This window comes from Ursus maritimus, unplaced genomic scaffold (genome assembly GCF_017311325.1).
Source record: "Ursus maritimus isolate PB19 unplaced genomic scaffold, ASM1731132v1 scaffold_17, whole genome shotgun sequence".
Lineage (NCBI taxonomy): Eukaryota > Metazoa > Chordata > Mammalia > Carnivora > Ursidae > Ursus > Ursus maritimus.
Window position 1 is genome coordinate 54,731,462 of NW_024424119.1, and position 12,650 is coordinate 54,744,111.

General features: G+C 54.0%; 1 protein-coding gene across 1 annotated transcript in view; it reads left to right on the forward strand.

Annotated features, from left to right (window-relative positions):
* FUBP3 (far upstream element binding protein 3) overlaps window positions 1-12,650 on the forward strand; it is a 55,788-nt gene that overhangs the window by 27,896 nt on the left and 15,242 nt on the right. The window contains exons 6-12 of the mRNA XM_040632073.1: window positions 595-652; window positions 2,642-2,804; window positions 4,012-4,110; window positions 6,757-6,861; window positions 8,159-8,261; window positions 8,904-9,004; window positions 11,250-11,391. Coding sequence (XP_040488007.1) covers window positions 595-652; window positions 2,642-2,804; window positions 4,012-4,110; window positions 6,757-6,861; window positions 8,159-8,261; window positions 8,904-9,004; window positions 11,250-11,391 — 771 coding nt within the window. The remainder of the gene's footprint in view (window positions 1-594; window positions 653-2,641; window positions 2,805-4,011; window positions 4,111-6,756; window positions 6,862-8,158; window positions 8,262-8,903; window positions 9,005-11,249; window positions 11,392-12,650) is intronic.

The following is a 12,650-nucleotide window of genomic DNA, read 5'->3' on the forward strand; positions in this document are numbered from 1 at the left end:
TTTTTTTTTTTTTTTTTTTTTTTTTTTTTGGAATTAAGAATTTTAAGGGGCAGTTTTTTTAGGAGCAAAGTAAAGCGTCGTGTGGTGTTGGAAAGCAGGCTTCTCCTCTCTTGTCAAATGGCCCGGAACTGTTTCCACATACATGTCACTGCTGTCTTGAGAGAGTCATTCACTACCTGGTAATAGGCCCGATGCGCATCTACCGTTAAATGGCTCACTGGTGTGCAAACAGGTGACCTTAACCCCTCTGCAGGCGGAGAAACTGAGGAACAGCGGGTGACACGACTCAGGCACTTCTTAGCACACAAATGGGTCAGAAATGAAGCTGAGACCACTCATTAGGACCCACTCTGAGAGCTCCGCCGCGTCCTGCCCGCCCCCCTGCAGAATTTGTTTCTACTTTGAGAATCTAGGGGGGAGCGACCAGCCTACTGTTCTCTCCACAAGTGGAAGCAAATGGTCTTTTTCTGGGGCCTGGGCTTCTGCGGGGCCGGCGTAGGAACCAGCCCAGAGAGACCATCTGTACACAGAGGCTCAGGTGCACGGTTGCCTGAAGCCCACCAACACACCTCATCTTCTTGATTCTTCTTATAGAGAGTTCTGGGATTCCAGAGAGGCCCTGTGTACTTACCGGAACCCCAGAAAGTATTGAGTAAGTTTATTTTATTTACTTTTTCCTTTCATTCTTCTTCCTCCTTCCCCAAATGGGGAGACATGGAAGGGCAAAACTGTTACTGAGCACTGTGGATCTGCTGCGACCTGGCCACGAGTGTAGGTGCTTCTGTGGAGAAGGATCTGGGAGGTTGCCACGCCAGGGGAGTTTTCTGGTACTTAAAACACGGAAGGTATCACTTTTTTTTTCCCCCAAAGCCCTACAGAATTTCTGGCCGCTGTCATAACACCCACTTCAGACACCAGGTCCTTTAAGAGCGTGCGCTCACCCCGCCTGAGTGCTCTGATCAGCGCACTTCTTCCTTGGTAACACCTCCGTTACCTGAGCAGGTCTGCCTTCGTGAGCCTGTCACTTGGTGAACCATCGAGAACCCTGGTACCAGGCCTTTTGCCTGGGGGTGATCCCATTGCCCTTCTGACATTTGTGAACCAAATGAATTGACTCTTCGTGGCCATTGCTCCTCCCAGAGGGTGTCTTGACTTTGGGGGGGTGGGGGGCTTGCGACCACCTTACGGCTGGCATTGCTTTCCAACCGTGGGACACCCGGGCTCAGAGCCTTATATCAGAGGCAGGCCTTGTCAGTCCACGAACCTCCTGGGGAACAGGGACGTACTACTAACTTAGAGTCTGCTCGCTCTCCTCTTTCAGTTGACTGAGTAGCGTTGCATTTGGGGACAGGGGTGCTCAGATTACGTGTGGCTCAGTAGCTAGGGCTGTTTTACTGTTTCCATTTCTCCGGAAGTCCAGATGAGTTTAAATTCTCTTGTTCTGCCACAACATTGCAAGCAGTGAACCAGAATGAATATCGCTGGCAGGCGTGTATTATAGGGCAAGCGGGATGGTTTTGCTCGAGTCAAGGCATTTTTCTTCCAACACAGGTTAATTTAGTACCCAAGCAAAATATTAAAAAGCTGGAGTCGCTGAGAAGACCGGCCAGGCCGATTCTGTACACAGAGAGGCTCAAGACGACGGAAGGCAACATCTGTTTCCTCCCTTTCTCTTCTTTCCTCTGTTCTTCTAACCATTCCTGCTTCCTCTTCTACCCAGGCAGTCCGGGCAACGGGATTGTAACTTTAGGAGGAAACAGTTTCATTTTCTTCTTCGGGTGCTGCATAGTAGCTGAATTCTTCCCTATGGGAGGATACAAAAAATAGTTCGTACATGGTGATTTAAGGAACAGATACTGCAGAACAAACCAGCCAGGGGAGCTTCTGGTGCTGAAAAGGCAATCGCCCCGACAGGTGGCCTGGGCGGGCCAGGCTGGGCGTGCTGTGTCAACACTGCAGTCTCCCTCCCCCGCCTCCAAGTCCCCCGGCACCAGACAGCATCCCAGGGGAAGCAGGGGCCTGAAAATCCAAGCAGACAGGCATGGAGCCACACCAGGGCCCGGCCTCCTCTTCCCAGCCCTTGAAACCACACTGGCGATCCATAGCCTGAGCTCAAAAGTGGTAGGGCAGGTTGGTTAGGGAGAAGAGATTCGGAGCCTGGGAATTCAGATGGTGACTACTAACCCTCGCTTGCTTTCTTCCCATCTCTCTCGTTGCTCTCTCCTGCCCGTATTTAACCAGTGTCTCTTGAGTGTCTCCTCTGTGGGAAGCATTATGTCGGACTGGGGACCAGAGAGAGGCGCAGAGGGATCAGAGGTGGTCTCCCCCGCCGTAGCGGCTGACGGTTCTGATAGGAGACGAGACATGTTGGTGATGGCAATGCCAGACCCCCTCACGAGCAGAGGGCAGGCCGGACAGGGCTGTGTGGGAACGTTGGCGTGTGGTGTGTGTTGCTTTTAACTTCCAGCCCGGTAGCGTGGCAGATGGCACAGACCTCCCGGGTTGTGGGGGCAGGAGCTGGAGCTGGATGGAGGGCTGCCTTGACTCCTTCGTGGTCTTCCCCCGGTGCTGTTTCCCTCTCGTGGGTGCCTAGCATGTTCATTTAATGCTCCTTCTCTTGTGATTCTTTTCCCTCCCAAAGACAAGCCAAACGGCTCCTGGGGCAGATTGTGGACCGCTGTCGGAACGGACCTGGCTTTCATAACGACATAGACGGCAATAGCACGATCCAGGAAATTCTTATCCCTGCGTCTAAAGTGGGTCTGGTCATCGGCAAAGGAGGGGAAACAATCAAGCAGTTGCAGGTATGTGAGCCCTTAGCAGAGCAGCGCTTCAACGGGCCTCCTGGGATTGGGGGGAAAGGGCTGGTCCTAACTCAGACTACCCCCCGCCCCGGGCTGGCTGTACAGCCCTCGGTGCAGAGCTCCCCTTGCTCCCTCTGCTCCGGTGGTGTCCACGGTGCTGTTGGACAGACGCTTTATGAGCGGTTACTGCGGCCGGGCCTGAGGCCAGGTATGGTGCCAGGTCCTGTGGCCCGTTGGGGCAGTGGCGCTCTGTGAGGGTTGCTTTTACCACCACGTGATGACATCTCGGATGAAAGTACCGCGTCCAGAGCTGGGGCTCTTAGCCAGCCATACGCCCCCTTGCTAGCTGTGGGATCTTGAATATATTTGTGTATTTCTCTAGGGCTCAGAGTCCTTGTGGGCCTCACTGCTATCTTGAAGCTGAAGTAATACCTGTGATTTTATCTTTACATAAGACCCTTAGCACAGAGCCCGTTACTGAGTAAATGCTCCCCAAACATTAGCTGCTACTGTTCCAGAATCCCTCGTGTGAGCCACGGGGAGCTGGACGTGTTTCAGAATTGAACAGCCCCGGCAGGTTCCGGAGCGCACCCCGTAATCAGATGCTTGTTGGCCTAGCCAGATGTAACAACAGTCAGGCTCAGTGAGAGAAGGGCCACAGATACGCTGCCGAGAGTTCAGCTTCGTTTTGCTGCCAGATGAGTTATGCACAAACTTTTATTTCCAAACTCCTGGGTTTTTGAAGTTGCAGGTCAGGGGTCATGGGCTCTCACAGCCCAGCTCTTGGCCTGGTGGGCGCTCTAATGCGGGCTCTAGGGTCCTTTAAGCCAGAATCTACCTCTTGCTGACCCCCCGCCCTGCCTCAGCTCTGGGACCTTGGGCAGCCTGCTCTCAGGACCCGCCCCATCAGTGAAATAGGGCAACGGGAGCCCTTCCGTCTCAGAGCTGTGCGTGGGCCCGAACTAGATGACGCTAGCGCCTGGCACCTCGGAAAACTAGTTCATTAAGTTGAGATATTCTGGGGACCAGGAAGCAGGAGGGTTTTGGGACACGGCTAGCGTGACCTGCGTGCCGGCGTCCTCAGAGGGCGGCACCTTGTGGTCGGTGGGACGTGCCTGAGGGTGGCCGGGACCCAGCCCCATGCTTGTGCTGCGTGCGCGTTCTTATTCCCGGCGGTGAGGCTGGTACTGGCGTGCTACCCCCACAGGAGCGGACGGGTGTGAAAATGGTCATGATCCAGGACGGCCCGTTGCCAACGGGAGCAGACAAGCCTCTCCGCATCACCGGAGACCCGTTCAAAGTACAGGTAGGGGAGAAAGCTCGGATCGCGTGGGTCCTAGGTGTTGGGGGGGGTCACACTTGGGAGGAATGTGTAGAGCTTGCGTGTCATTCAAGAAGTCGTAAAGCTGAATGTGCTTTTATTTAAGGTGAACTGTTGCCCCAAACCAAGTGTGATGATGGAAGGGCTGTAGGGCTGTCCTGCTTCCGCCAGAGCCACTCGGCACAGGTGGCCATTTGAATTAATTCAGATGAGAATGGAGCTCCTCGTTTACAGCGGCCGTATTTTGAGAGCCGAAGAGCCACACGAGGATGGCAGCGATGGTCGTGGACAGTGCGCGTACGGAACGTCCCCGTAAATGGAGACGGTGTTGTTGCACTGGTCAGATGCAGGCTCCCGTCTGTTGGCCTCCGGGTACCTCAGCTGCAGGCTCTGTTTGGCTCTCACTTGCTTGTTCTCTCTTGGCGCATTTTTGCGAGACCTCCAGCTCCGGTGGGAGGTGAGCAGCCCGCAGGCATACGTGTGCCCTCGGAGCAAGCGTCCTGTGCCCTGAGCGCCCAGCCACAGAGGACAGCCCATTTCTGAAAGCAGTAAGGGGCTTAGTCTTAGACCCTGTGGGGCAGAGCCACCCTCCGACCTCACTGTCAGCAGGAACGTGAGTGGGCTGCGGGTGTGGGAACGCGTCTGTTCCCGTGAACTCCGAATGTTCTTTTCCTGCCCGCTGCAGCGTGCTCGCCTTTGCTGCATTTAGAAGAGCTCCAGGGTGACGCACCTTGGTGAGCTAGTCTGTCAGCAGCTGTTTCTCCGTAGGAGTTCGGGGGCTTTGAGGCAGCGAGGTTACCGGTCTCCGGCAAAATATTTCCCCCATTCTTCCCCTCCCACGATACTCTATTTACACACGTATGGATTTATGTGTGTGCTTATTTACATATGGATGTATTTTTGTAATCGACACACGATATTATGTCGGTTTCAGGGGTACAACATAGCGACTGAACACGTTGGGAACGTGTATCCATTACGAAGTGGCTCACCATAAGTGTGCTTACCCTCCGTCACCGTGCGGAGTGATTAAAGTATTAGCGACTGTATCCCCGGTGCTGTACTTCTCAGCTCTGTGCCTTATTTCTCGTATAAATGCAAGTGTGTACCTCTTAATCCCCTTCACCTGTTCATTTCCCCCAGGGCTGAATGCTGCTGTTCAGCTTAACCCAAGGTGGTATCACTGGTAGTCCTTCCGGTCCAGGGACAAACGTAAAGTCTTGGTTTTAAAACAGGATGGAGGGCCAGTGATGAAAACAGCCTCTTCCCTTGGGCTCCAGTCAGTGGTGCGGCCCTTGACACCCCTCCAGCAGGCTAGGGTCCCCCAGGTGCCTTGCCCCCCAGAGCTTCTAACCTCCCTAAACACATGCAGGTGGGCTCCCTGCTTGCCTTCTCTGGTGGAACCTTTGGTTCTTCTATGAAAAGAACACTGGAGCAAAGAGCTTATCTCCTTGATGTTCCCTGAATTGGCAGGAAAATCATGACAACTGAAGGTTTTTAGTATTTTTTTTTAAATTTTAAAACTATGTATATTCCACATTTTTTTATTTGGGAAAAGCCATTTGCTATGTTTAGGATAAATTGTTGGTCGTTTGTTTTCTCTTCCCAACTTCGTATTATGAAAAACTTTAAACATACAAGTTGAAAAGATAGAACGGTGAACACATACGTGCATAGCCTCACCCTGCCTGTCATCTTGCCACGCTTGTGTGGGTGTGTGCCTTACTTATTTACTAATTTCTGCTTTCCCGTACCACTCGTAAGTGAGGAAGTGGCAGGTGTCATGACCGTCTGCCCCTAGAGCCCGCACGAGTTTCCTAAGAATTAAGAACTAATTTCTGTAACCAGGCCTAAGAAAATGGTAGCAAATCCCATAACATCGTCTTAGAGTCAGTCCCGCACTCCAATTTCTCTCAAATGTCTGAAGATTTTAATTGCTGTTTTGGGGTTTTTTGGTTTGGTTTTTCCAGAACCAGGATGCAGCCTGGGTTCCCATGACCTTGAGTTGTTACGTACGGCTGATGTTCAGGGCAGATTCCTGTGGGGCTGGGACTGGTGTGGGGAGGATGGACCGACTTAAGTGCATTTGGGGGCAGAGGACACTGTGCCTCTGAGAGCGTCAGGCACAGGAGGTCGTCTTGCCAGTTGGTAATTAGGGTATTTGATCTCTGGGTGCTGGCAGATCTTTTCAGGCCCCCTGGGCTGGCGTTTTCCCTTTACCTCCCCGGAGTTCCTCTGCGATGGGGTGCCTTGTAATGTCTTTTCCGTGGAGCCGACCCACAGACCTCTCAGAAAGAAACTGTGCCAGACTGCCTCAGGCCGTGGTAATCCAGCTCCGACCCAGCACAAATGTGCTGATCCGACCGTGGTTTAAAGGCGGGCGGGCCCTTGTCTGTGTGGATGTCTTGGGCCGCGTAAAGAACACGTCACCTAGGATTTGATCTATGGGACCCTCCCCAGCAGCCTGCCTGTGTCCCACATGGTAACGCAGGAAGTAAGCTGTCTCACAGCTCAGCGCCTTCTGAGTCTTTAAGCCCCACGTAACAGGGTCTGATCTTGAAATTTCACCTGGTGTCATGTGTTTTCTTAGGATTTTGGTTTCAATAATGCCTTTCCTCTGTGTTTACGCAGCAAGCAAGAGAAATGGTATTAGAGATCATCCGCGAGAAAGACCAAGCTGACTTTCGCGGTGTCCGAGGTGACTTCGGTGCCCGAGTTGGGGGAGGCAGCATAGAGGTATGCTTGCCCCGCAGGTCGGTTCCCAGGCAAATGCGCCACACTTTGGTTAGCTCTTTAACCTTGAGGGAGGGAGTGAGCTCTGGTCTCATCTTCGAAGCCAGGGTGCGTGTGAGGAAGGACCGAGATAGTGGAGATCGTCGGCTGTAGGGAGGGGACTTTCAGGGAATGGGGCCATCCTCCTGGTTATGAGGTTTGCCTCAAGGCTTTTCCTGCTGCCCAGGTGAAGACCAAAGGCCAGGTTTCCTCGGCACTCTGCACTGTGACCCTATCAGATCTGGAAGCCCAACTCACTGATGAGGTGGAATGGGATGAAAAGCTTTCCTTTACTTTAAAATTTTTTTTTTAATTTATTTAGGTGAGAGAGAAAGAGAGCGTGTGTGTGCAAGGGCAGGGAGGGGCAGAGGGAGAGAATCTCAGGCAGGCTCCCCGCTGAGCGTAGAGCCCAATGCAGGGCTTGATGTCACAGCCTGAGATCATAACCTGAGCCAAAGCCAAGAGTTGGACACTTAACCAACTGAGCCACCCGGGTGCTCCGAAAAGCTTTCCTTTACGATGAAGTTTTGCGATACGCTGCACCGTGGATAGAGCACGAGGGATGGAGTGAACGTCATGCTTCGTAAAGTAAGCCAGATACAGAGGGACAAATGCTGTGGGATTCCACTTGCACGAGGTGCCCAGGATGGGCAAGTTCATGGAGACAGAATGTAGAGCAGAGGTGACCAGGGCTGATGGAAAGAGTCTCTGTTTAATGGATACAGAATTGGAGGGGGGGTGTTGATGAAAAGGTTTTGGGGGGTATAGAGAGCGGTGATGGTTACACAACGTTGTGAGTATATTTCATGCCACTGAACCGTATCCTTACAAATGGTTAAGATGATAAAGATTACGTTCTGTGTATTTTACCACAATAAAAGAATGAAGGGGAGATTAAAAAAAATTTTTCAAGGACCACCAGTATAATCAGTGTATGTGGTCTATTTACGCTGATTTCATGGGATTGGGAAGATGAGCTTGCCATTTGTAACCTTTTATCTTTAAGGCTTATTCTTTACTTCATTGTTACAACCATTGTGATCAAATCTCAGATGCAGCAGATACACGTAATAGGCAGGAACGTGGTCATCAATCACGATTTTTTTCCTAAGAGGGAAAAATACGCTCTATCAAATTTCCAGGAAGGCGCTGCAATCAAGATCGAGTGGTTTGTTTTTTGGGTTTGTTTTTTTTAATGTATCCTTGAAGAAGTAACAGATTTGCAGGCAGCTCTGATCAGGTTTTGTTTCCCTGTGCTTAGGTCTCTGTGCCAAGGTTTGCTGTTGGGATTGTAATAGGAAGAAACGGGGAGATGATCAAGAAGATTCAGAATGATGCCGGGGTGAGGATTCAGTTCAAGCCAGGTTGGTTTCGGTGATGTCGCAACTCCTTAGTGCTGTGAAGACTTACAAAGCGCTTAACAAGACAAGGACTGTGTCATTAGCTCGTGTGTGTGTGCTCCCTCCCCCCTCCTTCTCTCTCGAGCTCCCCCCCCCCCATACTATTACCAAATTCTCAATCTAGCTTTCTCCTCCGGGCCCTCATAGCATTTCCAGCTTTCAGTTTTGTTAAGTAAAGACTTAAAAAAAAAACAAAAAACCAAAAAAACTATTATTTTGACTTCATTATTTAAAGATAAAACCATTTTTAAAAAGGACTGACATCTTAGAATAAGACAGCTCTTTAAATTTCGTAGATTTACCTTCATGAGCAAAATTATTTACATTGTCTTAATTTTCCTCATTTCTCTGAAGATGGGAAAACATTGGGATAGGGTCATTTTTGGCAACATTGCCGTAGCTCAATTCTGCTTTCTTTTGCTTTATTGTTTTGTGTTTCTGGAACGATATCTCTTTGAAATGCCTGTAATTACGTAGGAAGTGAGTGTGGACATGGGCCATGCAAAATGATATAGCCGTCTGTGCTTCAGTATGCAAGTCAGATTGACCTTTGTTTCCAGCTGAAGTTGGGCTTTTCCTAACCCCGCCTCTCACTTTGTTCTGCAGACGATGGTATTAGTCCGGAGAGAGCCGCACAAGTCATGGGACCCCCAGATCGGTGTCAGCATGCAGCACACGTCATCAACGAGCTTATTCTTACAGCACAGGTGGGTCCGGCTCTCTGGGGTTCCAGTGCGCCACCCGCACAAGCGGAAAGTGCCACACGGGGTCTCAGGGCAGCACCGTAGGGCGGCCACACCCTGTTGGGTCACGTTTCTGGAACGCAGCACTCTTGTCAGTTGCCTGCCTCCAGGGACAGGGCCGGCAGCTTCTCCACCTCTGCCCGTTTCCCGCCTTCACCTATTTTGTGACTCGCTTCTTGCTGCCCTGCCTCCGTTTTCCCAGGGTCTAGGTTTTCTTGACAAAGTAAGTTCCTGACTCAGCTATTGGGAGGAGTACAGCACAGGTCAGCACATGTCAAGCCATCGGCTGTACTTCGTGTGGAACTATATTACGTCAACTCCAGGGCGCCTGGGGGGCTCAGTCAGTTCAGCGTCCGACTCTTGATCTCAGCTCAGGTCTTGATCTCAGGGTCGTGAGTTCAAGCCCCGCATTGGCCTCCACGCTGGGCATGGAGTCTACTTACAAGATAAATAAATAAACTCTAATCCTGGCTTCAGAAAACACTCCGAGCTCCTCCAGAGCCTTAAAGCTGTCTCCACGCACTGGATTCCACGCACATGTCTGTCTCGGGGACACGAGCAAGCCTGTGTGACGCTGTTAGCATCGCCATCGGCCCCCTGCTGTGACGTGCTCCGGAACCCCTGTGACTGACGCTAGGTCAGCACATGTCCCAGGTGTGCCAGACTGAGGGAAAGTTTAACAACACCTGGAGCCGAGGAGAAGCACGGGATCGGAAACCATAGCCCCTGCTCTGCCGTGAGCCGTGTGAGCTGGGACAGGCCTCTGAACCTCCCCGGGCCGAGGTCTCAGCTGCAGATCCGGTGGGGGGGTGTGCACCAGGTGTGCTGCCCACGAGATCCCCCAAGTCAGCAAGCATCCGTGTTGGAGAAACGGGTTGACGGCCCCCACCGCACACTTCCCCAGTCAGCAGATCCCAGAGAGGGGCTTGGGCTTCTGCCGGAGTCCTGGGCAATTCTCAGGATGAGGCAAGTTCAGAAGAGAAGGCCTAAGTGAGTCCGGCATCATTCGTAGCCGGAGGAGTCGACAGACCCCGAGCTGCAGAGGCGCAGGGCGGCGGGGAGACAGCCTCACCTCCGAGAGTCTGGCGCAGGCCAGGGAGTCGGCCATGTGTGCGTGCGCGTGCGCGCAGGCCTTTTAACATTAACCCCTACAGTGGCCTTGTTTACTCATTATTCATTTCTCATAAAAGCCAAGTGCAGGGAAAAAAGCACTCCAGCCATCTCTGCTCGCTGCTGGCTTGGATTCTGCGTAAACGCTCAGTTTACTCCTCCTCAGCGCGGGCAGGTTTTGCCACGTAAGCGCTCAGTTTACTCCTCCTCAGCGCGGGCAGGTTTTTCCAGACGCTGTCCGCTGTGTTGAGCATCGGGTCAGCCTCTCGCTTCCACGGACGGGCGCTCAGCTTGGCCAGCTTTGCCCTCCACATGGAAGAAAGGGCGTACGTGCTGCAGCCCCCGAGCGACTCGGGACAAAGACCTCCAGTGAGATTGGCTGCCCCCAAGCGAAAGGAACCTTCCTCTGTCAGGTGTTGGCCATGGCTCGTGCTCTGCTGGGCACCCGGCGTGAGGCTGTGCGAGGCTGCTCCGCCCCCGAACCGTGGGCCCACGCACCGGGTTTGTTACCTCCTTTTGGGGAGAACGGGACAACCCGGCTTTCCTTGAGAGCCTTTTATCCTTCGCCAGTTGGCTTGCGAGGTGCCCCAACTACGTGAGGGTAGTGTCTGCGGCCGGGAGGGCTGGAGGCCTGCTTGCCGCTCAGGCGTCACTTTGAGATGCCCGCAGCTCGTTCTCGCATCTGACGCCTGGCATCTGGCAGGCCCAGCGCATGTTAGCCACGGGGAAAGGGCTGCCTCGGTGTGGACGAGAGAACCGACGCCCGACACCTGGACATTCGGGCCCAGTAACGAAGAGTCCCTGCGACCGGGCACCGGGTCTGACGGGAGTTTATTCGCGACTGCCTGTTTGAGTTGGGTGCCGTGGGGCTGTCCGTGTAACCACACGCGTCCGTCTGCACACGTCCTCTTTGACTACGCCTGGGATTTTGTTAATTCTGGCTTTGAAAGAGCACTTCAGATGCTGAAATGTGGAAAGGTGCCGAGGTTCTTGCGTGTGGCATTGATTATATCCTGTCACTTCACCTCCTCCCGGGGGCTGAAACGTGGTCCCGGTGGCAGTGGCAGAAATCGTCACTTGAGCTTTGCTTCCTTCCCAGGAGAGAGACGGCTTCGGAGGCCTCGCGGTGGCCAGAGGACGAGGCCGTGGCCGCGGCGACTGGAGCGTGGGAGCCCCCGGTGGCGTCCAGGAGATAACGTACACGGTGCCGGCGGATAAGTGTGGCCTCGTCATAGGCAAAGGTGAGGGGCCGCTGCCGGGGTTCCGTGGTCGCCCCCATCGGTCCTGCCCGACCACGGACGGGGCCCCTGCGGTACCTCCAGGGCGTGACGTCGGGTCTGTCGGCTGCGCCGACTGCAGGTGCCCAGTGTGCGACGTCAGCCGCCTTCGGTAGGGCCCCTGGCGGGTAGGCGGGCCGTCAGTTGTCGCGGACGAACAGACCGGAAGTGAGGCCCCGTGCCTGGTCAAGCCGCGTAGGTGTCGAAAAGGCGCCCTGCCCGGCATGAGGGGGCTCTGGGTGTTTGCCGACGGACCGATGAGGGATTCATTTGCCTCCCGGGAGCTCAGAGGAACAGTTAAGATCGCCCTCTGACGAGTGCGTCACTTTTTGTCCTGACCGGACTCCGGTATTTGGTCCTTATTGACACGTGCGAGAACGGCGTCTATCCTTCGAGCACATTCACCCTGAGTAACGGACACCCTGTGGAGGGAAATAAAAACCGGTTCGTTGTTTCTGGGCTTTGTAGGGAAATTAGGTAAGAAACGCTTGTGAGTGGCCGGCGTGGCCCCCAGCCGCCCTTCGCTGGGAGCAGGGGAAGAGCAGGCGGCCGTCCGGGCCACCAGGCGGCCTTCTCTGCAGCGGGCTGGCCTCCCCACCGGGGCGCACGCACGTCCGGCCGTGGCCTTTGTATCTGCCTCCGGCCGTGTTTGACAGCACGTGGGGGAAGTAAATACCGGCCTCCCCCCAGAGTTTCTCTCCCTTCTGCCGCCCCCAGCCCTCTCTGACCCAGGGGAGAGAGCTCATCCTCAGCCCGTGACTGGGGAACGTCCTCGCCGGAGAGCCGACGCGGCCTCCGCACACTGTCCCGTGCCGGCGCGGGGTGGGCCGACCCCCCCTGCCCCTCTCCTTCACCTTCTAGAGTCTGCGTTGGCCCTGTCGTGGGCGTGTGTGTGGTGTGCTCCTTCGGAACGTGATCTCCTTTGTGTCGTCTTCCAGATTGTTCATCTCTCGGAGATGGTAGGAACAATGGGGGCTTGTTTTCATTCCCTGGCAGGGTGTACGCGCTGATCAGGGTTTTCAGTTGGTGTTGTCAGCTGCCTGGGTGCTGGGGTAAGTCACACACCCGCTCCCCAGACCGCCAGCTTGGCTGCCGTGAGAGGCGGACCAGTTAGGGCCTGTAGGTCGAGAAGCGGAGCGAGGCTTCTGTGGCTTTTGAGGACCGTTTTACCCAGGAGGGTTGACTCGATGACTGTGCGTCTCCTCCAGACTGACGGACCTCGA